The 27437-nt window shown below is 39.3% G+C and overlaps 1 protein-coding gene and 1 long non-coding RNA gene across 2 annotated transcripts in view; both read left to right on the top strand.

Annotated features, from left to right (window-relative positions):
* LOC106887371 overlaps window positions 1-21385 on the top strand; it is a 63764-nt gene extending 42379 nt beyond the window's left edge. The window contains exons 2-3 of the long non-coding RNA XR_001411867.1: window positions 2121-2216; window positions 21193-21385. This is a non-coding gene — a long non-coding RNA (uncharacterized LOC106887371). The remainder of the gene's footprint in view (window positions 1-2120; window positions 2217-21192) is intronic.
* Window positions 21386-24303: 2918 nt separating this feature from the next.
* Window positions 24304-27437, top strand: part of SEMA5A (sema domain, seven thrombospondin repeats (type 1 and type 1-like), transmembrane domain (TM) and short cytoplasmic domain, (semaphorin) 5A) — a 220831-nt gene continuing 217697 nt past the window's right edge. The window contains exon 1 of the mRNA XM_014940999.1: window positions 24304-24498. Within this exon, the coding sequence (XP_014796485.1) occupies window positions 24366-24498 (133 nt within the window). The 5' untranslated portion in view covers window positions 24304-24365. The remainder of the gene's footprint in view (window positions 24499-27437) is intronic.

Raw genomic sequence — 27437 nt, 5'->3', positions numbered from 1 at the left:
GATGAGTGCCATCACAGTTGTAAGAACAGCAGGGTTGCATTAAGAGATATAAGGGAACCAAGACATGAATCTGTAGAAATCCAAGCTTTATGAGTTTCTTTTTGTGTGTGTGTGCATGTTTTCCCTAAATCAGTAAGGTGTATTTAGACTTTGCTTTCCAGTTTTGTCTAGGAAATTCTTAAGCTTATAATAAAAATAAATTTTCTAAAACTTTTATTTTGCTAAAATAAAAGCTGAGATGTTTATGTAGAAATATGAATTGTGAAATGAGTGGTGAGGGGACAATGGGTGGCTTGAAGTGCATATAGAAAGCACTAGTACTGTCAGGCTTGTTTAGAAAAATTGAGGTATACAGCCTTCTTTGTAATGTTTCAAAGCATCATAAGTCAACTGTTCATTCTGGTGTAGTGAGCGCATACATAAATCACTAGCACACTGCATCATAGAGATGGGTCGCTTGTAGTTGTTGGTTGAACTTACTGCATGGTAACAGTTATAATTAATTACTTGGAAGACTGAATGTCTCAGAGTAATTTGTCATCAACGTGCACGGGTGGTGGTGAGTTGTGCTGAGGTGTTCAAGTATTCTCTGGTACGCAGTAATATAAAAAGCAGAACTTGATCCTCTCCCAAGATTTAAATTTGTCCTGCCTTTCTGAAAAGTGGGAGGCAAAGAAAAGGTGATGCAATATCTTCTCAACAATATAAACTTCACCTACCACCTTGGACTATGAAATTCAAAGTTACCTTCTGTCCCTTAGCTATACTTGATCCCTATGCCATGGAGAACACTATCTAAATCTGCTCTTGGCAGCTACTACAGCAGAGTTCGATGTCACTGAATTTCGTGGAGGGGTGTGTATATGTGCGCGTATGATATAAATACTTAATTTAGAAGAAAATATGTAACTGTTAAAAATCTGAAGTACTTGGTGGTAGAGAGCAGGGAGTTCACAAGAAATTTTGACATAGTGAATCTGAGTCTTTGTTGTCTAACCTGGAGAGTTCTTCTTGCTCATGTGATGTTTCCTTGTTATAAAATGTTTTTATGCAGTACTGCTTATGCATTCAGTAGATTTTCTGAGACTTTCATAGGTCAGAAAAGCACTGGAAAAAAGTTGCAAGCACTTTCATTCATCTAGTATAGTCACTTTATATAAGTGAGTAAACAAAGTGGAACAATGACTCCTTTTTGCCTCTTGCTTCTGATTAGGTTCAAGGGTGAGGTGTTCATTGCTACTGTATTTGTTCTGTGCAGTAGACATTCTCAAAGAAATGAATGCTTAAATTGGAAGGACTATATTGTTTTTTACTTATGAAGTGAAGTACCTTTTTGTTGAGGTGTTGAGAGCAGGAAACAGCTTTGTGATTCCTGTCTTGTTTCAAGTAAAGGTAGCACTTAATTGATTAGCAGTACCTTCTTTGTTTCAGAAAGAATAATAAGTAAGATAATTTTTTAATGTTTTTATTGTCTTCGTCATTCCTACAAAACAGGTTAATGCTTTGACGTGTTCTTAATGATGCATCTCTTTTTCTTGAAAATGTTTGTAATGTTTTGAGACGTTAGACAGTAACTGTATTTTTCTCTTGAACTTTCTTTTATGGGAAGATGAATTTCACTGAATTTCACTGAATTTCTAGAGTTGGAAGGGACCATAGAGATCATCTAGTCCAACTCCCCTGCTGAAGCAGGATTGCCTAGAGCTAGAGCATGTAAGAAAGAACACTAAAGTTTTGCCCACCTGAATTTTGTTGTGGATTTCACTTGGGGCCAGATTTCAGCCCATGTTTTAGGCGTGTTTAGTTTTAGTGGTGGTTAGGGCACCAAGGAAGATTTTTACAGTGAGGATTTTTCTCAAATTCACGTCCCATGGATTTTGTTAATTCTGTGACAAGTACTCCTCTCTTCTGAATCTCATCCCAAGCTGCCAGTTATTTGAGAGAATTATTTTTTTTTTCTGCATCTTTCTGTTTGGTTCCTGTTCATACTGTGCAGTTCACTGCCTTACATTTCTAATTTATTGACTTGAAAGACAGATGTTTTATGACTGCTATAAATGTCTAAGAATTGCTGATGAGCTGTCTCTTCAATTTCTCTTTTATGTTTTCTTTTCTCCTAGGAGCCTACAAGGTAGACCCAGGACCCCACTGTGCTAGGTTCTGCACAAACGCTGAACAGAGGCAGTAAATGATTACAGAGGGATGGTAACTAAAAGGTAAGTAAGAAACTGTATTTTGTTCAGTCAGTAGACAGTGATGTCATGGAGAGATTCTAAGATGCTGTCTGGAAAAAGATTGTGAGGTGGTTTTGTAGACCATTATAGGAATTCTGACCTTCTCTCCTCCCTAAGCTTAGGAAATGCAAGAAATGGAAGTGGGAAGAATGCAAGAAAAACAACCTGCAATTCTCCTTTCTTCTCCCCTCTCTTAAATTACGGTAAACTTCAAAAAGGGAAACTGTGTGAAAATGGGGATGTTTGTTTAAAGAAAAAATGAAAGGACAACTGCAAGAGTAATGTGTTTGTGGGTAGCAGAGGCACTATTTCAGGGTACTGTTTTGGAGGTTCCACACAAATGTTTACCACCAGTCTTGAAAATACTTAAGAAAAAGAAGCCTGTATAGTTAAATGACAAGGTAGAAGAGACTATTTAAAGCAAGAGGACATCTTAAAAAAAGCTGTGGCTGCATTCAAAGAAGGAAAATAGAACCAAAAAAATCTCTCTATCAGGCCAAATATAAAATTTATAAATGCTTTTTTCAACCACACCAGTAGCAGGAAGCCAGTTGAAGAGTCTGTGGGGCCTGCGTATAATGACATTATGAAATGAACAATCTGAGATAAAGCCATGGCAGAAAACTAAACAATTCTTGTGTGTATGTGCTCACCACTGAAAAGCGTGGGGTGGTTCCTGTTTTGGAACCCTTCTTATGGGAGGCTTATAAGATTACCTTTCTCAGGTGGAAGCATTTGTAGGAGAGATTGTGGAACAAATTGCATGTTTCAAATTTAACACATCCAGATGTTGCTCACTCAAGTTTTTAAGCAACGGAAAAGCAAAATAAAACAGCTACAGACTATGGCATGCAGCTTCTTGGTCTAAAGTGTCTCAGCAGTTGAGAACTTGAAGATGTCTAATTTGATGCCATGTTTTAGTAAGCATTCATGTGGAATCAGAAAGTCTAGAAACCAATAGATCTCTTGTTAAAATTGAGTGGATTAATTAAAATATTAGATTAGCAGCTATTTCAGAAATGACATTGGATAAGTATGATGGAGATACTGAAAAAGAATTGACTTCTGAGAAGAGGAGCCCAATGAAGAGGAGCTTTAGAAGCAGGTTGATATTAATCATCAGCTACTTGAAGGGTGCTTACAAAGATGATGGAGCCAATTTTCTTAGTAGTGGCAAATGATGTAACAGGGGGTTTACATACATAGATTGTAGATTGAAATGTTCTGATTGGGCATTGAAGAAAATCTTTTTCACTAAGAGGGTGATGTAGCACTGGATAAAGTTAGCCAGGGAAAAGGAGGTGGCATATCTCCTGGGGGAGGCTTTCAAGTCTTAGTTGAACAAAGCTACAGCTGACCTAATTTACCCTGGATTTTAGTGGTTGGTCAGACTGGATGACTTCCAGACAGCGTTTTTGTGATTTGAAATCAAGTATTGCTAAACTGCTGTGGTCCTTTGAAGGAGGTAACCAGCATGCAGATGGAAGACATTTTATGATACATTGTTCTACATAGATTTAGCAATATCCTATCAAAAATCTTTTAAAGGAACTAAACAGACACAGGTTGAGGGGGAGGACTGCCAACTGTGTAAATAATTGGTTAAATGGTAGGAAACAAAACACTAGGAGAAAAACCTGTTGGAAATCACAGATTTCCACAGAGATCTCTCAGTGTCCGGGGGATCTTCATACTCATAAGTAGCTTGGAACAAAATTATGATGACAAGGCTTTTTTCTGAAACTAAGTTATTCAGGGCAAAAGAAGGTACAAGAAAAGGGAGCAGACTGAAAAACTGCAAAAGAACCTTATAAAACTCATTAAAATGGTGGATGAAATTCAGGATCAGTAATGGTAAAATATTTTGAGCTGACCTGAGATCTGGGAACTAGAAGCAGTAATTTAATGGAAAAAAATCATCTCTGTACTTCAGTAGCAGTCAAAAAGCAAATTTATATCAGGAGTTGCTCTGAAAGGAGAGAGATCAAAATATCATTAGGCCAGTCTCTAAATCTGCCAAGGTTTTGCATCTTAAATATGGCGTGCTGTTCTGGTCTCCTTATCTCAGAACAAGTGGAGTAGAACTGGAAAAGGTTCAGAGAAGGGCAACAAGAATGAAGAAAGGCAGCAGGATGCAGAAGGCATCCACAGGGCAGCTTCTGTGCGAGGACAACTACCCAGATGGAAGTCTGCAGACTGGAAAAGAGATAGTGGCCTGATGCTAATGCTAGAGGTCTGTAAAATCTGTGAAGAGTGTGGATGGGAAATGAATACTCGGTGACAATTTATTTTTGTATTAGACGAGATGTCAGGTGAAACAGGCAGGGAGCAGTTTAAAAGCTAGGAAAAGTTTTTCTTTGCATAGTGTGCAAGTCAGTTCTGAAATTCCTTGCCGTGGGATGCTGTGTGTGCTGCATGAGTATAAAGAGCTGCTGAACAATGTTGGAAACGGAGGTGGTCAAAAAAAGAGGGACAAAAAAAGAGGTGACAAACAAAAGTATTACCACTTGGTAAGGAAGTTACTGAGCTGCAAATTGTGGAAAGCTGTGCAGTGAGTGCCTTGGTGGGAGTGGAAGAGAATATTTCTATATGGTTTTCACAGTTCCTTTAGACATCTGCTCTTGGCTGCTCCTGGAGATAAGGTAGTGGGTCAGGCTTGATATTTAGTCTGAGCTTTGGTCATTCCATTTGGGCTAAACATACAGCCTGGCCCACTGTGGGGGTTCTTACACACTATTTTATAAATATTAAGGTTGCAGGGTGAAGTCCCAGAAGAGAACTCTGTTGATAGAACTATTTTTAAAAATATTAAGCTGTTATGTAATTTGAGGTATTGCACTGAGCTCAGAGCCTTTTCCCTCATTGTAAGATAAATGCTTTTTAGCTTATTTTGGCACTCGATAAATTACAATTAAATTTTGTCTTAATATATTCAGGCTGTTTCACTGAGAATTCAGTTCTTAGCCCCAAAATATCACTTTTTTTTTTTTTCTTACTTTGTTCCCTGTACTGCCTGTCAGGGAGTAAAGAATTACTAAATCGTCTTTTCTCACTATGTATGTCCTAGTGACACCCATTTTGGTGTAGAGACAGTAGACTTTGAGGGAAGAGATAAGCAAGGTGAAATGGCAAAGCCTTGAGAGAGTACAAAGAGAATGAGAAAAGAGTGTTGAACTTGGAGAGACTTGTGTTTGTGAATTAGCTTGAGAGGCAAGATATTTGAATTATGATGATCAGGGTGGGGGGCAAGGCTAAAAGTGACAGAGTTGCATAATGATAGCAGTTGAAATGGCCAAAACAGATAAGGCTACTGGAAGAGAGAGGGTCATGGGAAAAGGTTAGTGGAAAACAGGAAAATGGAACTAAAGGAATTAAATGGGAAGAAGTAAGCAAGGAGGAGAAACTACTGAAGAAAGTTCTTAAGAATTAACAGGATTTTAGGAGCTTAGAGAGACGCGGATATTAAGAATGAGAGAAACAGTGTCTTTGGTTTTCAGTGGTTTATTGCCCTGAGATGGATGGATCCATGCAAGTATTAATGAGTCCTTAAATTTCCTGTAGCAGTATCTATACTTTGTCTAGGAAGTTTTCCAAGGGGACTTGGAATCAAAAAACACGGGAGGAGAGAACAGTGTTTTTTCATTAGATTAGAGAGGGTAGTTGCTCATGGTAAAAATTAATTTTGTTAAAAGATTAGCAAAAATGAGAGTAAAACAGCTGTAATGGAGACTCGGAGGATTTCTAAGTAACATGGCAAAAACTTGCAAAGACAAAGATGATATGAATATTTCAAATAGTGATGTACAGAGTCCCACGGAAAGAATATTTTTCTTGCAGGAAAAGGGGATACAAGGGTGTGATTTTAGATAAATGGAGGGGAATTGCAGAATAAGAGCAGTTCAAGGGAAAATGGAAGAGGAATATAATGTAGGTCATTACAAATTATTGCTTAGGTCAGCTGTTTCTCTACCCACTTAATTCTTTGAGCTTGAACATCTGTGAAGGAGAGTCCTTCCGCACCCTTGTAACTCTTTTGGCGTCTTCCTTGTGGGTGTGTTACACGGTGATGGGAGGTTTCCCTTCGTGCTAGGGTTGGGGAATTTTAACAAATGAAGCATAACAATGAAAGCTCGTTAGTAGTAGTTGTTAAAAGGAACCTGGATTGCTTCAAAGCAGCAATAGCAATTTCAGAGTGGAATGAAGGAGCTTCATTCTCTTTCAGAAACTGGACCACTAAGCTGAAAAAAGCTTTGTGCTGAAGTGATGAATTATGCTGTACTTTTCTCTGCGTATTAGGTGAAGGAGGGTCAGAGAGGGATGGATGAGGTCATTGTGTCTACTGGAAAGACCCTTTGTTTCTTGCTACAGAGAATGAGAGTCTCCTCATTAAAGCCTGTTGTTAAATCTCAGAGATTAATGGCAACTAGAAGCAGGGTTTTAACACCTGGTGTGAAACTAAATGGTCTTAGATTTATAATTTTAATCTCTTATATTTTTTTCTCTCTTTTTTAGGGGGGGGAGGGGGGAGGGTTATACATCAAGTTAGGAATAAGGTTCAACTTCCACCCACTGGCACAACTGCACTCCCCCAGGTCGTACTTTTTGCAGTACAGATACTGCCTTTATCATTCCAGATATCTCTCAATTGCCTGGAGTCTCATGGGTTGCTTTTTCTTGTCTTGATCATTAAGAATGTCAAAAGAATTTGTAGAAAAGGGCACTGTTTTGAGACCCTTTGCGTTGTCTCCATTGATCCAGGTTTGGTGTATTATATTTTTTTCCACATGACACAGTTTTTGTACTTGCAGTGTATGCATTAATACAGTGTGTATAATCTGCTCTGGAAGCCCTTTGTGCAGCACCACTGCAAGCATTTTGAATTATTTTTCACTCAGCTTCTGGTTTCATCTTTATAAAATATGGTGGAATCCAGAGCTGGAAAACATGCAAGATTGACAGCCCTTAAAATTGAAATCCTGTTTATCCATGGACTAGATAGCACAGCGTAGCTGGAGCAAACTCTGTATTTTGGCATTACGACTCATGATTAACCTACTGAGATGACGTCTGCTTTAGTTATTTATTATTTACAGAGCACTGAAGGTTTGCAAAGACTTTTCACAGTGAGAGAGTGTGTCATGTTTCAATTTGTGTTTTCAATATCTTTCTGTATGTTGTGTTTATTATAGTATAAATACAGGTTTGTGTCTTTAAGAAACAAAGAACTATGAACTCTGCACTGGATTTTCTATGTAGAAGAGACGTTTTTGTCTATAGTTATATTATTAGTTGTAGAAATTGATAAGGCTGTAGTGATTGAAGTATAACTATATGATAAAACTTGATCTTTTATATTCAAAAAGTTAACAATTTAAAAACCAGAATGCATCATAGTGACTTTAGCAATACAGATTTTCTGCTAGTTCAGTCAATGACTGTCCCATCGGCATTGTGGTGAAGTGATATGTAACAGGGGAGAGAGCTGACCAGGTGTGAAAGGATGGAGGGAATCTCTTGCTGTACCTAAACTATGCTTTTGAGGCTTTTCAGTAGCATGCAAATCCCATCTTCTCCCTGGGGTGAAGCATGCTGACGTAGAGCTAGAAAGTTTGTTTGTAGTGTCTGATAAGTTGAGTATCATTCACATTTTAAATCTGTTTTCTTGAGTTACGCAGTTCCTAATGCTGCCATAAATTGCCAATTTTTTATTTGGCCAGATGCATACAATGTTAGCAAATTTCTTGGTTCGTTTAGTGGTTTTTGTGTCCTGTCTCTTTGTCCTTTTTGCCCCTTTCTAGGTCAAATTCTGCATTTCATTATTACACAAGATTCCCGGTGGCAAGGCCTTGCATCCTCAGCATTTTACTTCCAGGCTCCTTGTTTTGAATTTCAACAATTCCGTTCCACAGCCCCTTCTCATACCAATGATGTCTGTATCTTGTTGCACCACTACTATGTAAACCGACACTTTTCTGCTTTGACTTAATCATTTTTCAACACTACACCTGCAGCCAAAGGGCAGGGTTTAGTTGGACTTTTATTTGTAAGACATTTTATTGTAGTTGTGTTTTTCTTTGTGTCATTGACAGAGGCCATTTACAAGGGTTTCATGGGTTTGGGTTTGTGGGTTTTTTTAATGGTCATTTTCCTTGGTATTCCTTTCCTTCTTTTTCCTTCCATTCCCTTCCATTCTTTTCCTTCTAGAGCTTTATGATTGAACTGTTGCTCTGGAAGCAGATTTAACACGATGCCTTTCTGTAGTAATATGAAAATGACATCAAAGCAGAGCATTTGTAAGTAAAGGAGAAGCAATTTAACTGCAAAGGGATTACAGAAGAGCAGTGTAGACAATAACAGCATACTTAATACCACTGAGAGGCTGAGAAGAAAAGTGAAAACAAATACAGGGAAGGAAAGGTAGTGTTTCATCATTTTTTTTTGTGTTTAAGTGAACAACCTCTCCTACTGATCAAAGAGGATTTTGGTTGTCTCAGAAAAGAGAGGCACTACAGTGACTGGAAAGCTGAGGGCAGATGTGCGTCAATGCGCCTTGATTTGTAGAGGACCTGTAGAAGACTCTGAGCTCCACCCTTTCTCAGGGCATAGTGGAAGGCAGCGTTCATGCAGTGGAAGAGCTGTTCACCTGTCTTGGAACACATCAAGACAGAATGGGTTATTCTGCAGCCACTCACAGCATACTGGATATGACTTTCCTAGCTTTCTTATTTACATACATGTGGTACATGCCATGACTCTGCCACATAACCTACATGATGGGCACCGAGTGTTCTGTCATGAGCTGCCAAGGATCTCTGGTGAAAAAGAGATCAGAAACTGTAACAAGTCTCAGTGCAAGCCTCAACTGCCCCCGTGAAGATGCTTTTAAAGCATCCCATGAACAGGCACTTCAGGATCTGCTGTCCTTTAAAATTAAACTGGCCTCTTTGCTTTTAGAAATGTTACTGGAGTGGTGGGAAGGACAGGGCTACTGGGAGTCATGCAGAGACTTTCTTCCCTCTCTTTTAACCCACCCTTCTCCTCAGACATCAGTGCATCTGGGTAGTATTCCAAATTTTTGCATTCCTGAACAAATGGGCAAAGGGTTTGGTCTGGCTTGCCATGACTGCATTGGTTGGCAGGTCTGCAGTTCCGGGTGAACTGGGGGAGCGGACTCATAAATGTGCCATCCTCCTTGCTGCTGCAGAGGGAGTGGGATCTTGGGATACCTTATACCAAATTATGTTGCTGGAGCATGTTCACAGCCTGGGTTAGCCAGCACCCACCTCAGGGCTGAGAAGGCTCTCTATAGCTCAGAGAAGCAGATTGTGTTGCTGCTCTGCAGGGCATTGAGGGAAGGGGGGAAGCAATTTGGGTTCCAGTGAAGGGAGAGTGGAAAGGGCAAGATCTGCGTATGGCAGGAGATGCAGTGTGATCTAAAGAGGACAGCTTCTCTCGGGCTTTACCCTTCCTATGTGCAGCAGCTATGGTGAGCTTAAAAATGCAGCTGGTGGCTTGGTTTCCTTTTGGCACAGGGGATGACTTGAGAGAGAAAAAATTCCCAATTGTGAGTGAATGCACAAACTGGGGTGTTGCAACACGCTGCTGTTAGCTGGTATTGGACTAAGCTTTGATACAGCCACCTGCTAGGAAGATCTAGATTGCTTGAGAGCTAGGGTCTTTGCTCAGGGTATGGTGTTGGAACAGGGATGTAGACTTGGCATGGGAGAAGAGGAAGGAGCAGACCAGCAGAGTGGAGGCTATACTTGTCTACCTGGGGGAATATCATTGCTTATTTCTATAGGCTGTTGTCTAAATGGGCATGTGGTCCTTTCAGCAAAGTGTATGACATTCAGCTGTGACGTGTCAGCATGTTGGTGTTGCAGTTACTTGTTCATCCCAAGAAAGGAATCCCTGCCTGTGCCATGTGTCCATTTGGATTTTTTAGGAATGCAATATGTGAAGGTATGAAGATACACAGAAAGCAGTGCAAAAATGGGCGCAGGCCGTACTGTATGGCTTTTGGTGATAGATCTTGGTGGAATCAGGCAACACTAGCTAAGGATGTTCTGACTACATGTCACTCAGCCTTGCCTGATAGTGTGCTGCAGAGCTTGCACAGTGGGTAGGCTGTTTCCATAGGCTATTGCTATGACACCAGTGAGTATACTGGGTGGAATAAAATGTAGGTATGGTCAGGAAGTTTACCTTTAAACACCTGTGGGGGTAGTAGAAAATTTGGATGCAAGGAAAATAGTCTAAGAAAGCTGAAACAGTGCCTTTATTTTTAGAAAAATCTAAGGGAAGATGTAGTCATCCTCCATGTTTCTATTTATGAGCTCAAGGTGACTTTGACACATTTGATCTCTGAATCTTAGATTCCTCAAAAGGAGGAGTCTAAGATGTGGTTCAATGTGTGCGATCTGTGCATATACTATATGCTTGTACGATTCCAAAGGCATAAATGAAAAATGACGGCTACAAAGCTACAGAAGTCTAAAGTGATTTTGGATATGATGGAGACATCAGTGACACTTCATGTAATTTAGTGTTTGACTGATAGAAGCTGTCAGCCACTGAGAAGCCATTGGGAAAGATGTCACCAAACAAATTGGATTTTCACAACATTGTTAGTTTGTGAAATAACCTTATGGAATAGATTTTTTCCTTAAAGCTCTTAAATGGAAATCATTAAAAAGAGCAGCATCATTAACAATTGGATAAAATATGGAAATGTAAGTAAGTTAAAATAACTTTTTAAGAGGATATTTCAGATTTGGAAAAAAAAAGTGTATTTCTTTTATTTTTTGAGACACAAATACACACAGAGCAGCACAATGTATGCTCTGAAGGAAACCCACAGGAGGCTTCTGAGTATTGAATCAAATATGTCAAGAGCCATTTCTCATTTAACCTTAGGTTATTTGACATCTTATTTGTTGTTTGACAGCTTCATTGGGTGCATTCCACCAGCTAGTATATGATTTTTGTTGTGTCAAGTTTTACTACTTTTAAACAGACTTAAAAACAGAACTTAAATTCTTAACAGTGATGTTGGAGGAAGAAAATACAACTATGATTTATTCTCTTTAGAAGGATTTTTTTCCTTTTTTTCTGTCATGCCGTATCTTAGGATCTAGCAAAAAATAAGCATGTTTGTACTGACAGGAAGTTCAGGCACGTGCAGGGATGTTCCTCGTTTGTGGGAAACTTTTGTATGTGAATGCATAGGGTTTTGAGAATAAGCATTGTATTTGTCTTGAACTTTGTCTTTTCTTTTTGAAGACACTGATAGATTGGATATTTTAGGTATAGAATAGTCTTTGTAAATCTTTGTGCAATTATTTTTACTTTTACATTATTTGTTTTAGGAAAGGATTTATTAACTTGATTTTTCACAAAGGGTGTAAAATATCTGGATCTGGATTCAGCATTTAGTGGAAAGCTAACAAAGACAGATGAACTTCCAGAAAGATCTAACAGAAGCCATGATTTTTCCTTCAGACTTCTTATTCCAGGATTCTGATAGCTTTGTCAGTTCTCTATGTTTCTGATGGACATCCTCAAAAGAAACCATGGTTAGCCACAAAGTTATTGTTCCTAATTGAAAAGAGGTATGTTTGTATGACTTCTCTAAATTGTCTGGATATTAATGCAACTGAATGTGGCACAGAAGGAAATAGTGTGATTTTTCTGTTGTAGTTCTCAATTGAATCAGAGATCTAAAGGCAAAATCTAGCCTGGAAGAGAGTGTTATGTCCATCGGTGGGTCCCCTTTGAGCACTATTGCCTATAATTACAGGGAGTTAATCATGGGGTTAGAAGGAACGTTAAACAGTCCTTTTATTTGTGTGTTAAATCTTTGTAAATATGTGGGAAAACTTCTGCTCATGTATAAAATAAATCAAAATTGGCATCTTTGCAGTGGCAACGTTAAAGAGCAAGGAAAGTGAGATGGTAGCCTACTTATACTAGGCATTTTGTATAATCAGTGCAGAGACATTGGATGCTTCAGTCCGCCTAAATGTTCTCTGTAGGATACTCTCTCTGCTGCTTATCCAAGAACTGAGGGCGGAATCCAGAAGCTTGGTCCCATGAGGGGACGTTTTGAGTGCTTACCTTCTTAGAAAAAGCTATGTGTAAATAAATAGGTGGAGAGCAGAAGTGTTCCATAGCGGTGATGTGGGATGGGAGCTCTGAGCTGCATTACCTCTCCCTTTCCTTCATACCAGTCTGCTAAACCTTGCTGTCACTTAAGCTGTTGCTCTAAGGAGAGACTGTGCTGGTTACTGATGGGAAGAAACAGATCAAAGCTGGTAATCGGCTGGGAGTTGAGAGGATGTGGGAGTCATTGCAAATGTGGGCACAGGGGTGAGTGGACTTGACATACAAAAGTGTATTCCCCTCCACTGCATTTTGGTTGTCAAAGCTGTGCCCGTGATGCATTTGCTGAAATGTGTTTAATAACCACTGCCCTTTAAAACTATACCAAAGAACTCCAGGACTGAACCCACTATGAGAAGGATAAATTTCCCTGTATTATTTAAATGAAGCAGGCTGTCTCAGTAGTCATTTAATGACATTTTGGAGCTCATCCAGCAGTTCTTTTAAGTAGTAACTACTTAAATATAATCTTTATTTTGGAAGTATGCCTAATATTAATGTGCAGAATATCCACTAATAGTTTTGTTTCAGCAGTACAATTTTGTCCTTTAGATTGGTGATTCACATTTTAAAACGTATTAGATAAAGTCCTTATGAAAGCTAAATCCCAAGTACTATCAAGTGTAGTGACATATGAAATGGTAGAGAACTGTTTTTGGTTGAGTATAATTTTTTTAAAAACCTAGCTAATGAAGTTGCTGTATTACTGTCTTCCCTCTGGTTTCTTTTACATCCACGTACAATTTTTTGCCGTATTTTCATTTAGAATTTACAAACATAAAAAAGTACATCCAGACGGCTATAGCAATAATCTGTGATCACAGAATCATAGAATGGTTAGAGTTGGAAGGAACCTTAAAGATCACCCAGTTCCAATCCCCCTGCTTTGGGTGGGGACACCTCCCACTAGATCAGATTACTCAAAGCCCCATCCAACCTGGTTAACATTGCTAATCCAAATTAATAGTCACAGTTTATGTGGAGTTGTGAGTGTTGTCCCACATAGATTCCTAATTCCCAGTGGTGAAATTTCAAAATTCACTTTTTCTGAGAGCCCCTTATTATACTGGGAGCACAGGTGCTTTTTTAGCAGAATATTACAAAAAGTAGGTTAACTGTAAAGCTAGGGAAGAATAGAGTTTGAAGGCTATTCAAGAAATGTCATCATTGCAGTAGTTCCCGTCTAGAAAAACATTTTTTTGCCTTTCTAAAAAATATGTATTTAGTTATATTAAATCAACATAATTATGTAGCTTAAAACAAAAGAAAAAACAATGCCGTAAACTGAGACTGTGTTTACTAACAAATATGATAAAAATAAATGTTAAAAATAGTTTAATTGTCTGGCCATTGTTTTTCTTATTAGTCCCTGTTCAGTGAGGTGGACTAGCATACTTTTATTATATTCAGGTTTAATGGGTAAATAAGATTTTTCACAAATAATTTTCATTTATTGAGGTATAGAATATGTAGTAGAGCATGTTCATTCAGGGGCATCATTACTAGGTCTCTGAAAGTACATATGAAAGTACTTTAGAAATTGTTGTTCACAACTTTATATATAATATCTCTCAAGAGTGTACCTGGGATATTTGGAAAGCTTATTTGCAAGAGCCACTAACAGCATTGCTGGATAAATTAAAAGAAACTTCTGAAATGTAATTTATGTCATGTTTTGTGACAGTTTGTAAGGGAGTCCATTCACGGCTTTCCTTTGGCTGTTAAACTTCCTCTGATTTTCCTTCCAACTTTCTCCACTTTTATTATTAATTATGATTACCATTTTGTTTTTCCATAAACGTTATTTTGTAAAAGGCAAACTGTGCCAGCTTTATAGTCTGATTGAGGAGGGGAATCCCTCCTTCCACCACCTCAGACTGACTTCTAATGACCTGACTGAGGATGACAGGTCAGTGGATCTCCCAAGCAATGCATGAGGGGAGGTGCTCTGGATGACTGGACTGGGAGAGACTAGCTGTGAGGGGAAGGAAACTAGAGATAGGAATCTGGGGCCTGAGAGAATACCAAAAAGGCCAGGGAGTTAAGGGATAGCTAAGAGAAAAAGGGATTTGAAAAAAGCTGAGATTTTGCTAGAACTTGGGCCTAAGTTGTGCCGATTTGACTATCTTTATTCTTACCTCTAAGCTGCTTGAGGTGCTCTTTTGTGTGGACTTACTTGGGTTGGCTGGTGCTTGCTCAGGGAAGCTGTGGTCCACTGGTGCTGTGCCCCGCTGATTAGACAGACATGGCCATGAGGTGATAAATGAGATCTGAGGTGTTATTACAAACTTGATTCACTCAGGCCACTGTTCTTGAAGCCGTGCTTCTTTTGTGGAAATCACAAGTATCACAGCTCTTTGAGCAGCACTGGAGAACTAGCTTTGATGACAGATGCTTCTTTTATGAGTTGTCACCATCAGCTACAGATATTAGCAGACTTTTGGCAGAATGTCACTATGAATCTAAGGATTGATTTTTGACTGCGTTAGTCAATGACAGCTGATGGGTGACTGCCTCTTGCAGATCTTAAAATTCATGCCACTGCAGAAATGAATGGCAGTATTAAAAAAAAAAAGTTGGAGGAACTTGGTAATCAGTTTGTTAATTGAAGCTGACTCTCACTTTATGAGAATACAAATTAGAATATGCTACTCTACTGCATAGCAAACAGTCTGCCTTGCTGGGTCCAGTGATGAGACACGGTAGTGTACGGCTGGATATTTTCACTGAAGAAGCTCTATAGCCTCCAGTCTCATCTTGATGTTTAATGAGGTGATCTTTGAGCTATTGCTCTAATCTAATTGTGTATCTGAGTGAGATGCAAATTGTTTTTCTAAAGCTATATTGAATAAGGGATGTATTTCAAAGTAATTATATTATAGAGAGGCATAGCTTTTATTTGTGCATTTGACAGGGGAACAGATGAATCGCTATAGTAAAAACAACTGGCTGGTTTTTTTGGAAACAAGTTTTAAATGAGTTTTGATATTTATTCACCTTGTGACTATATATTATTAGGAGAAGGGTGTCTTAAAAAAAATAAATCACTGTTCATTTGTTAAAAATGTGAAATGTGAATGTCTTCGAGACACAACATTCACATTTTTTAACGGAAAAGAGGGAACACTGTTACTCTAGACTGATGTGCAGCCCTCTTGATGCCCTCCCAGCCTCCACCCTTTTTTCCTTCTGGTGTCCAGTGGTGTTGCCTGGACTTAGAATTGAGAGTGTGCATGTTGCCAGAGGATCTAGCAAGATTTTTTGCTAGGTGTGGTGGCAGGGCTTTTTTTTTTACATATTCCTTTCTCTAGATGACTGCTGATACCCTTTTTCCTGCTTTGTCCACATGTTTACTAGCAATACACAACAGTGTGGGCTTTTTTTGCTAAAGGGGAAACAACAGTTCTCCCTGTCTGCTCATCACTTGCAGCAGCAAGCTAATTTTCTGTTATTTTAATAAATTGTAAAAAGGTGCCACTAGCAGTACAGTAGACTAGGTATTTTTAAAAAAAATGATGTGACCAAAGATGAAATAATTATTATGAACTATTTTAAAGTGTGTACAGTAGCAATATGGGACAACATCTTTCTTCAGAGTCATAATTCTGTTCTAATGAACCCATATAATGCATAGTGTGTTCCAGTAGACAAGTACTTTTTGTCAAGTTCATGCTTGTGCACAAAGGTGCCTGTTATCTGGAGCAGTTAGTTAGCATGAGTAAATTTTTATTAAACTTTTACTGTTTTGCAAACCAAGAAGTGAAGCAAAGGGCCCTGGGGAAGTGGAATGAGTCTCTCACAACAAATGACACAGCAGCGTCTGTGAGAGCAGACAGTGGTGTGCATGCAAAGAAACCCCAGTCCTGCTTGTGGATGCATGTACCCAGAACCAGTCCTGAAACTGGCATCTCTTAACTATGCCAAGCTCTGCTGTTTGTACAGTCATATTGACAGAAGTTCACTTTATCATTCTCTGAAATTGCAGTTTAAACTGACACAGAATCAGCAAAGGTATTTATTTGAAAGCATCTTTGCTGCTGGACAGCTGCAGTGAGAATAAAAATTCTCTTTTCATTTATACAGCAGCTGATTTTAATCAAACAAAAGAAGATGTAGTTTATAATTCAGAGGTAAATTGTACTTCCAACACGGTGTATTTTAGCTGATCTAGAAATATTGACATCCTGATTATTTAATTTTAAATATATGACTTAAGTGCCTGGAGGAAATAGTCTCTAAATGAATCTGCTTGGGCCTGGCAGTAGCAGCTACATGCCTTGCATGCTTAGCTGGTCACAATTTTTCTTTTTAGTGGTAGGTATCTTTTGGTGACTCATCTAAAATAGAAACTCTTGAATTACCTTTTTTTTTTTTTCCCGCCCCTCTTCAAATACCGTTGATGAAGAAACTAAATACCACATTTGCAAAAAAAAAGAACCCTTTACCTAGTGGGCCTCATTCCTCTTTACATTTCTTCTAGGCAAGCTAGAACAAAAAATAAGTGAATGAGGGAGAGAATTATTGCACAAGACCCTTTATATATAGAAATAAAACAATATATTGAAATATATTACATTTTATAGATTCTGGTGGTTTTTTTCCTTTTGGATCCTCAAATTGTTTCACAGACTTATAAAATGCAATTTGTCAGAAGTCTGATTAAAGATCTGTGCTAGTCTCTTCTCCCAAGTAACAAGCAATAGGACAAGACGAAACCGCCTCAAGTTATGCCAGAGGAGGTTCGGATTGGATATTAGGAAAAAAATTTACACTGAAAGGGTTATTAAGCATTGGAACAGGCTGCCCCAGGTTGAGTCACCGTTCCTCATGGTATTTAAAAGATGGGTAGACGTAGTGCTTAGAGATATGGCTTAATGATTTTTTTTTTCGTGTTAGGTTGATGGTTGGACTAAATGATCTGAAAGGTCCCTTCCAACCTAGGCAATTCTAGGATTCTAGAAAAGCTATGCAAATAATACAGGTCAATGTGCTGGTTCCCAAATGTATAACAACACTTAAAAAGATGGTCAGTGTCACCATTATGGTTATGTTTTGAAGAGTTTTAACTTGACCATTATATTTCATTGTTGAGAGAGACTTGCATATGGGGATTATACAAAAGTCAAGGAAACTAGCCCAAACTTTTCATGTTTAGGGTTCTCTTGGCTTTTTTTGTTTTCCGCTCCAGGCTAACTATCACTTCTTGGCACACCAGTTGCTCTTTCAGTAAGGAGAAGGACCATTTCAGGACCCTGTTTCCTTTGCCTGTTTCAAGACTTCTCTCAGTTTTAGTGTTTCAGAGCTGTGTGGGTACGGAGTGCGGGTGCTGCCTCCACAGGCTCCCTCTTACAGCTGGTATCTCAGGCAGAGATGGAACTTGTGTGGTGGTCCTTACTCAAGGATGTGCAGGAGGGAGCAATCTAACCCCTGCATATTCTGTGGAAACGGATACGGCTTTGAAGGCTTTTCTAAGGTGTCTGTTCATCCATTCATGCTGTAGGTTCATGTTGAAGGTATGTCTTTTGTTTGTTGGGTTTTGGGGTTTTTTTTGCGGGGGTTGGGGATGTATGGATTGTGGTTCTTGGAGGTCCAGTAGTTGGTTTCTTTGGTCGTGTGTTTTAGGGGGTTTTTTTGTGGCTTTTTGTTTGTGTGTGGGTTTTTTTGGTTTTGGGGCTTTTTTGTGTTTTTTTTTTAAACTCTAATAGTGTATTAGGTGCATTTTCTTTCTCCTTCTGTGCATACCATAGTGTAGTGAAGGGTATAGTGAGTTCCTGTTTCTCCCAATTGCTCAGCTGACTTTAAACTTGTCCTTTTCTCATGCAAGAACTTGTGATTAGGTTTCTAGCTGCTACCTCGATTCACTGGTCTCTTGTCTGGTTAGTGTCTCTGAAGACTCTTCTCTGAGTAGTTGCAAGTAAGCTTCTACTTGCAGTTTCCCACAATGTATTTAATACATTTAAATTAATACATCCAAAACAATTACTACACTTAATAAAATAGCATAATACATTTAAACAGGTAGAAGTTGAGGTAGAGAAAAACTTAAACTGTTATTGTTTTTCTCTGAGATATATTATCGGAAGTGCATTCACATCTATCCTTCAAAGTCTAACCTTGTCTTTGGATATTCTCATTGAGAGAAAGGCGTGTTTCCTGCCTCCATTTTTATGTGAGATGCATATAGCAAGAGAAGGAATTCAGGTAGGTAGGAAAATTTCTTTGGCCCCAAAATTTTCCCACTGTACAGCATGACTGTACATGTAAACAACTATGTCAGAAACCATCTGTGGCATGCAAGTAGCCTGTCTTTCTGAATGGTTGTTTGGATTTAGAGGCTGAGGAAAGGTGGTGTTGTGAAGGAATCTTTGCTTCTGTTACTGAGGTCTGCGCACAAGGTATAGGTGGGGAGAAATCCTCTTGTTGCTTTCAGGATACAAAGACATCAGACCTGTCAACATTTACATCTTAGTCCTTATTAATACCAGGATTAGTCCTATAACAGTCAGTATCCTTTTTGTTATGGAAACCACAGCATCCATAAATATGTACAGATTTAGTATCTGGATGAAGAGTGCTGGTCCTTTCTTTCTGGAGATACAAGTTTCTCTTTTTGTTGGGTCCCGGGTAGAAATGTGTTTTGAAACTTACCTGGGATATAGGAGCCTGGTTACATAAAGTCTGTGGAGCTTTATTTACAGCCAGAGAAACAGAGAATGCTGAGCTTTCAGTACAAATGTTTCATTTTATTCTTGTTTAATTTCGATCTATTATATTTCTGCATTTATGGGTATTTCTGAGAATTTAAAAATTAAAAGAAGTAAAGTTTGTGTTTCTTTAACATGAAAGTACCATATTCCTAGGTGTTTGAATATCTGTTGCTGTACTGTGTACAAGAAAAACACCTTTAGGGAGTCTGTAATGAGGTATCTGTCCTTCATTTTGCTTCCTAAATACACATGCACAATCTTACAGAAACTTGAATTAGAACTAGCTGTTAGTAATGTACTGGTAAACTACTAATATGCATTAGCTATGATATAACCCATGTATACACACTGGTTGAATTTGGATAAGAAAAGTACATAATGCTTGAAATATCATCCTTGCGAAAAATGAACTATCAAAACATTGAAACAGACTCTTTATGCCCCCATATAAATGAGTGCACAGGACTTTTTTGAGGGGATACTGCCTGCTGTGAGCCACAAGCAATTTATATATAGGGACAGAATCATATTGGAATGTGACATCATAAAATAGACTACCTAGAAAGGTAGGATGAATAATTTAGCTGCTTAGAAATTTCCCCCCTGTTTTTTCTGAAACATAAGAGAATTTAGCAGAGAAACTAAAACTGACTATTAAATTTATGTACCACTCAGGTGTGTTATGTCTTTGATCTATTTATTTTAGTTTAAATTAATGAGGATTAGTTGTGTCCAGGTCTTAGCTGGAAGGCTTCTAAAGGCAGCAAAATAAAGTGGTAAGAGAAGAACAGTTCGTCTTGTGACGGCTGGTGCTACAGTAATGCTTGGGAGCAATGTTTACTACCCATTTTGCTTTCAGAGTGTAGCTTTTAAAACACACTGCTTTTACTGTGGAGTATCTTTTACTTAATAGCCCTTTGCTTCATGTGTTTAGGATGTTTATTGTTCACAAATAGAAAGTTTCCACCTTATTAAACAGCCCACTGTAGTTCAGTGAGATCAAATGTATTAGAAGTCAGTATTGCTGATTATTTTTTCCTGAATTGCTCCATTAATTAGCAGAATGACATTTCTGGCATTATGGAGTTGTCTTAAATCTCCCGTCGTCCCCCCCCCACCCTTGAAAGGCAGTGATGTCTCATAGCTGTGTGCTATCAGCAAGCAAGCCTGTGGGACTCAGTAAAGCTGCTTAGTGGCAAAAGTTTTTTGGGTCACAGTATTAGGTTGTTATTGCTTGGAATGTTTTTTATGATAAAGCTAAAGAAATTGGGTTGGAGGAAAAGTGATATTGACACCATGAATATTCTGTTACTTATAAAGTAAGGGTCCGGTTATTGGGTGTTTCAAAAAATTAGGGAGAGGACACTTCAACTTTATTCAAGTACCGAATGAAAACCATTACATGGTTAATTACAGTAGTAAAAGGGGTCTTCAGCGTTAGAAACTGCAATATGCAGCCTTGTCCTCAGTCTTGGCAAATGGGTAGGGTCAGATCTAGTGACCCTCCTGCGAAGAAAAAGTGCATTTTCAGAGCATTGAGAGGAACCTTGTCCTACTGCTTTCTGTGCTGTGCTATACGTACTCTATGGATAGGCAAAAAATACATGCACTAGGGCTGTTGTTTTGTCAAAACAGTCAGTAAAGTGAAGGAACAGTTCTTTCCTACCTTATACTTAGAAAGGAATAAAAGCACTTCCTCCTTTGTGAGGAAGGCAGAGCGAGGGGCTGTGGATCCAGGTGAACGTGGAACATAAATTTAGATACATTTGCTGTATCTAAAAAAAATAAAAACCGTTGCAGAACATTATTTCTACCCCCCCACATTATAAAATGAAACTTCAAAGTAGAAGAGGTGAGGAATGAATAACAGTCTTTGAATCCTGCTGGCTGATAAAAGAAATAATATTCCTAAATTGAGTAACCGATGATAAGTTTATGAAGTAATTAGAGGAGCAGCTGATAGCATACTTTTGAGGAGTCAAATACAATACCGACAGAAAGCAATGTTGTTTTGTTTTATACATCAAGAATTGTCTAATTTTTTCTATGGTTTGCTCTTATGCTTGAGTAAATTTCTTTGAATTCCCCAGGTGCTTTTCCCACATGAGTGCAAGAAGAGTAGCTAGTTAAAAGAAGTGACTGCTGGGGAGGACAGCATGACCGCCATGAAAGGAAGCTGCCTCCTCTCACTGCTGTTGGCGGGACTTGGGGTATTAGGAATACTGGAGCCAACAACAACAGAAGATACCCACTGCCACAGAGCTGAGCACCCAGTTATTGCATACAAAGGTAAGGGTATGAACAAAAAACTTTTCCAGAAGTAAGCTAAGAATTGTGTAATTTCTTCATGGAAACCTCTGTTTTTAATGTATAATGGTATGAAAACAAAAAGAGCATTCAGCGCCGTTATATAGTAACCTGGACTGTATTCCATACAAGTTAAATACAACTAGGCTTGCAAAATTTGTTCACAATTTGGTGCTGAATGTGTCATGTAAAGGTCGATGACTCGTTTTCCTCTTTTATTAAAACTAGCCTGTACTGTTGCATGGGATTGTCCCTTTCCAGGTTGCCTTGGTTTGGGATGGGGCAGAGCCACCTTTCTGTTTAGTGAGAGAGGCTCTTGCTCTTACAAGCTGTGGCAACCAGGGGCAGCTGACTTGGTTGCTTACCCTGTGGAGAGGCTGTCCCTGTGGGGAGGTGTGGACAGGTCAGGTGACCCAAACTGACCTATAAGGTATTCCATCCATCTCCCATGCTCAGTATAAAAGCTGAGGGATGCGAGGAGTCAGCTTGGCTTCTCTTCAATGACTCTGCTTCAGTGGTTCCCTTTCTTCAATGACTGATGCATGAGGAGGACCCTGTTAGTTTGTCTACCTTTGATTCTCAACTGGATCCTGTTCTGGTATCCAATTCCCATTTGTCACTGAGACCAATCTGGAACCTTCCCAGTGCCTGCCAGTGACATCTTCCTGAGAGCTTTATAAAGTTTTGTATATATATCTATATATTTTTTATATATTTAATTATTGCCTTTTAATAATTTTTTTTATAATTATTTCATAAAAATAGTTGAGGTTTTTACTCAACTCATAAATCTCTTTGTCTCTCCTCTTCCTCTCCTTGGAGCAAGAGGTGGGGGAGAACATCTGTTGTCTTGTCATTGGCCAACCCAGCCCAAACCACTACAAAGGTACAGGACTCTCCATGTCTTCACTTAATTTCATGAGGTTGCTCTTGGCCAATTCCTGCAGCCCATCTGTGTCCCTCTGGACAGCAGCTGTGCCCTCAAGCTTATCAACTGTTTCTCCGAATTTGGTGTTATCTGCAAACTTTACAGACTGCACTCCGTTGCCTCCCCTTGGTCATTGATTAAGGTCTTAAACAGGACAGGTCCTAGGACCATCCCTTGTGATACTCCGCTTGTTACTGACCTCGTGGTGGAGCCAGGTCCCTTAAACATTTAGTCTCTGGGCTTCATCATCCAACCAGCTCTTTATCTGTCTGAAGGGACAGACCATAACATCTTAACTTGCAGTCAGACAGTGTTGAAAGCCTTGAGATAAATGACATCCCATGCTGTCCCCTCATCATTAAAACCTAATCATTTTATTATAGAAGACAATTGGGTTGGTCAGGTGTGATTTATTCTTGGCAAATCTGTGCTGACTTCTCAGTCACCTCTCCTCTGTACGCCCAGGAAAGTGCATTCCAAGAGGACTAACTCCGTCACATTCCCAGGAACTTAAATGAAATCAACTGGCCTGTAGTTCCCATATTTCTTTTCCTGCAGTTACTGAGGACCTTTCTTCAACCCTGTGACTTCTCAGAGATGAAGAGTCGCTGGTTATCTCTGTGTCCATGGATGCAGCTTGTCTTATCCCATGGATTTGTATAGGTTGAAATGCTGCAAGTCATCTCTGACTCAGGCTGCATCTACTGCTGATAGTTCTTAAACCTCTTTACTAAACACCAGGTGCCTTTGAGACCTTGATGGTGAAGACTGAAACAAAGGAGGTAGGGAGTCCCTCAGTGCCATCTGTGTCTGCTGGCACTAGATCACCTGCCCAATTCAGCAACAGGCTTGTATTTTCTTTGTTCAACTTTTCACCACTATTGTAGCAGTAGAAGCTGCTCCTCTTGCCCTTGATGTTCCATACAAGTCTTAACTGCCATTGAACTTTGAGCTGCCTCCTCTCACTGCTGTTGGCGGGACTTGGGGTATTAGGAATACTGGAGCCAACAACAACAGAAGATACCCACTGCCACAGAGCTGAGCACCCAGTTATTGCATACAAAGGTAAGGGTATGAACAAAAAACTTTTCCAGAAGTAAGCTAAGAATTGTGTAATTTCTTCATGGAAACCTCTGTTTTTAATGTATAATGGTATGAAAACAAAAAGAGCATTCAGCGCCGTTATATAGTAACCTGGACTGTATTCCATACAAGTTAAATACAACTAGGCTTGCAAAATTTGTTCACAATTTGGTGCTGAATGTGTCATGTAAAGGTCGATGACTCGTTTTCCTCTTTTATTAAAACTAGCCTGTACTGTTGCATGGGATTGTCCCTTTCCAGGTTGCCTTGGTTTGGGATGGGGCAGAGCCACCTTTCTGTTTAGTGAGAGAGGCTCTTGCTCTTACAAGCTGTGGCAACCAGGGGCAGCTGACTTGGTTGCTTACCCTGTGGAGAGGCTGTACCTGTGGGGAGGTGTGGACAGGTCAGGTGACCCAAACTGACCTATAAGGTATTCCATCCATCTCCCATGCTCAGTATAAAAGCTGAGGGATGCGAGGAGTCAGCTTGGCTTCTCTTCAATGACTCTGCTTCAGTGGTTCCCTTTCTTCAATGACTGATGCATGAGGAGGACCCTGTTAGTTTGTCTACCTTTGATTCTCAACTGGATCCTGTTCTGGTATCCAATTCCCATTTGTCACTGAGACCAATCTGGAACCTTCCCAGTGCCTGCCAGTGACATCTTCCTGAGAGCTTTATAAAGTTTTGTATATATATCTATATATTTTTTATATATTTAATTATTGCCTTTTAATAATTTTTTTTATAATTATTTCATAAAAATAGTTGAGGTTTTTACTCAACTCATAAATCTCTTTGTTTTGTTTTATACATCAAGAATTGTCTAATTTTTTCTATGGTTTGCTCTTATGCTTGAGTAAATTTCTTTGAATTCCCCAGGTGCTTTTCCCACATGAGTGCAAGAAGAGTAGCTAGTTAAAAGAAGTGACTGCTGGGGAGGACAGCATGACCGCCATGAAAGGAAGCTGCCTCCTCTCACTGCTGTTGGCGGGACTTGGGGTATTAGGAATACTGGAGCCAACAACAACAGAAGATACCCACTGCCACAGAGCTGAGCACCCAGTTATTGCATACAAAGGTAAGGGTATGAACAAAAAACTTTTCCAGAAGTAAGCTAAGAATTGTGTAATTTCTTCATGGAAACCTCTGTTTTTAATGTATAATGGTATGAAAACAAAAAGAGCATTCAGCGCCGTTATATAGTAACCTGGACTGTATTCCATACAAGTTAAATACAACTAGGCTTGCAAAATTTGTTCACAATTTGGTGCTGAATGTGTCATGTAAAGGTCGATGACTCGTTTTCCTCTTTTATTAAAACTAGCCTGTACTGTTGCATGGGATTGTCCCTTTCCAGGTTGCCTTGGTTTGGGATGGGGCAGAGCCACCTTTCTGTTTAGTGAGAGAGGCTCTTGCTCTTACAAGCTGTGGCAACCAGGGGCAGCTGACTTGGTTGCTTACCCTGTGGAGAGGCTGTACCTGTGGGGAGGTGTGGACAGGTCAGGTGACCCAAACTGACCTATAAGGTATTCCATCCATCTCCCATGCTCAGTATAAAAGCTGAGGGATGCGAGGAGTCAGCTTGGCTTCTCTTCAATGACTCTGCTTCAGTGGTTCCCTTTCTTCAATGACTGATGCATGAGGAGGACCCTGTTAGTTTGTCTACCTTTGATTCTCAACTGGATCCTGTTCTGGTATCCAATTCCCATTTGTCACTGAGACCAATCTGGAACCTTCCCAGTGCCTGCCAGTGACATCTTCCTGAGAGCTTTATAAAGTTTTGTATATATATCTATATATTTTTTATATATTTAATTATTGCCTTTTAATAATTTTTTTTATAATTATTTCATAAAAATAGTTGAGGTTTTTACTCAACTCATAAATCTCTTTGTCTCTCCTCTTCCTCTCCTTGGAGCAAGAGGTGGGGGAGAACATCTGTTGTCTTGTCATTGGCCAACCCAGCCCAAACCACTACAAAGGTACAGGACTCTCCATGTCTTCACTTAATTTCATGAGGTTGCTCTTGGCCAATTCCTGCAGCCCATCTGTGTCCCTCTGGACAGCAGCTGTGCCCTCAAGCTTATCAACTGTTTCTCCGAATTTGGTGTTATCTGCAAACTTTACAGACTGCACTCCGTTGCCTCCCCTTGGTCATTGATTAAGGTCTTAAACAGGACAGGTCCTAGGACCATCCCTTGTGATACTCCGCTTGTTACTGACCTCGTGGTGGAGCCAGGTCCCTTAAACATTTAGTCTCTGGGCTTCATCATCCAACCAGCTCTTTATCTGTCTGAAGGGACAGACCATAACATCTTAACTTGCAGTCAGACAGTGTTGAAAGCCTTGAGATAAATGACATCCCATGCTGTCCCCTCATCATTAAAACCTAATCATTTTATTATAGAAGACAATTGGGTTGGTCAGGTGTGATTTATTCTTGGCAAATCTGTGCTGACTTCTCAGTCACCTCTCCTCTGTACGCCCAGGAAAGTGCATTCCAAGAGGACTAACTCCGTCACATTCCCAGGAACTTAAATGAAATCAACTGGCCTGTAGTTCCCATATTTCTTTTCCTGCAGTTACTGAGGACCTTTCTTCAACCCTGTGACTTCTCAGAGATGAAGAGTCGCTGGTTATCTCTGTGTCCATGGATGCAGCTTGTCTTATCCCATGGATTTGTATAGGTTGAAATGCTGCAAGTCATCTCTGACTCAGGCTGCATCTACTGCTGATAGTTCTTAAACCTCTTTACTAAACACCAGGTGCCTTTGAGACCTTGATGGTGAAGACTGAAACAAAGGAGGTAGGGAGTCCCTCAGTGCCATCTGTGTCTGCTGGCACTAGATCACCTGCCCAATTCAGCAACAGGCTTGTATTTTCTTTGTTCAACTTTTCACCACTATTGTAGCAGTAGAAGCTGCTCCTCTTGCCCTTGATGTTCCATACAAGTCTTAACTGCCATTGAACTTTGTTTAACCTGGCACGATCCTTACGTGCCCCTGTGGTGTTTAAATTCCTCCATGGTCACTTTATCCCTGCTTACACCTCATACATACAGTGTTTTTGCACTGGAGCTCCACCATGAGCTCCTTGCTTCACCAAGCCAGTCTCTTCATACATGTGGTTGTCATCTTGAGTGTTGGGATGGACAGCTGAGGAACAGTTGGAACAAATTGAAGAACGCTTGGAGGATATTGTCTGTAAAAACCTGAGGCATTTAATAACTTATCTGATTTTTTTATTTACTTGAATTGAGATTTTTCCATTAGTGTTGCAACTTAGAATGAGTTCCAAATAGTTTGCAGCTATGAGGATGTAGGGATTAAGTTGTATTATATTACATATTGCATTCCTCCTGTTCTTCTAAGAAAGCACATGTGTAATTTTTTGTTCCAGCAAATTAGGATTTATTGAATTTTAATTGAAAAAAGATTTTTTTTCCCATTCTTTTCATAATGTTAGAGAAAATAATGTTGGGTCTTCTACAGAAAGTATTTCAGTTCTGGCATTTTAATGGTTTAATAAGAGTAATGGTACCAGCTGTCCCTTTCTCCAATATCAAGGAGAGTGAACTAAAGTAGTTACAATGTGTACCTGGGAACTGCAAGCCATAAGTCTATTGTGAAGGAGGAACCTTTGTCTCTCATTTATTGATGGACTAACTAGTATGATTTATTCTGATAAAATATCTAGTTTTCTCAGCATTCATGTTGTGTGTATAATTTAGTTAAAAATGTTATTCTTATCATAACATGCATACACAATGTTGTAAATTAAAGTAGTAGGGCAGTTAAAATTCTGGTATTTAACTGTCTGATTTCACAAACTAAGGGATTACTGCATGACCCTCCTTTTTTTTTTTTTTTTGTATATGCAACTGTAAAAGCAAATAATTGAGACTCATTACAAGAGCCATGAGCTAAAAGTTGGTTTTTGAATCTAATTCACCCGACATTAAGGCTTTTTGGGGACAGACGCCTCCTCTGTCATCGTGTTTCAGTTGCATCTTTTGAT

The sequence above is a fragment of the Calidris pugnax genome, unplaced genomic scaffold (assembly GCF_001431845.1).
Source record: "Calidris pugnax isolate Ruff unplaced genomic scaffold, ASM143184v1 scaffold8, whole genome shotgun sequence".
Classification (NCBI taxonomy): domain Eukaryota; kingdom Metazoa; phylum Chordata; class Aves; order Charadriiformes; family Scolopacidae; genus Calidris; species Calidris pugnax.
This window is presented reverse-complemented; position numbering and strand designations above follow the sequence as displayed.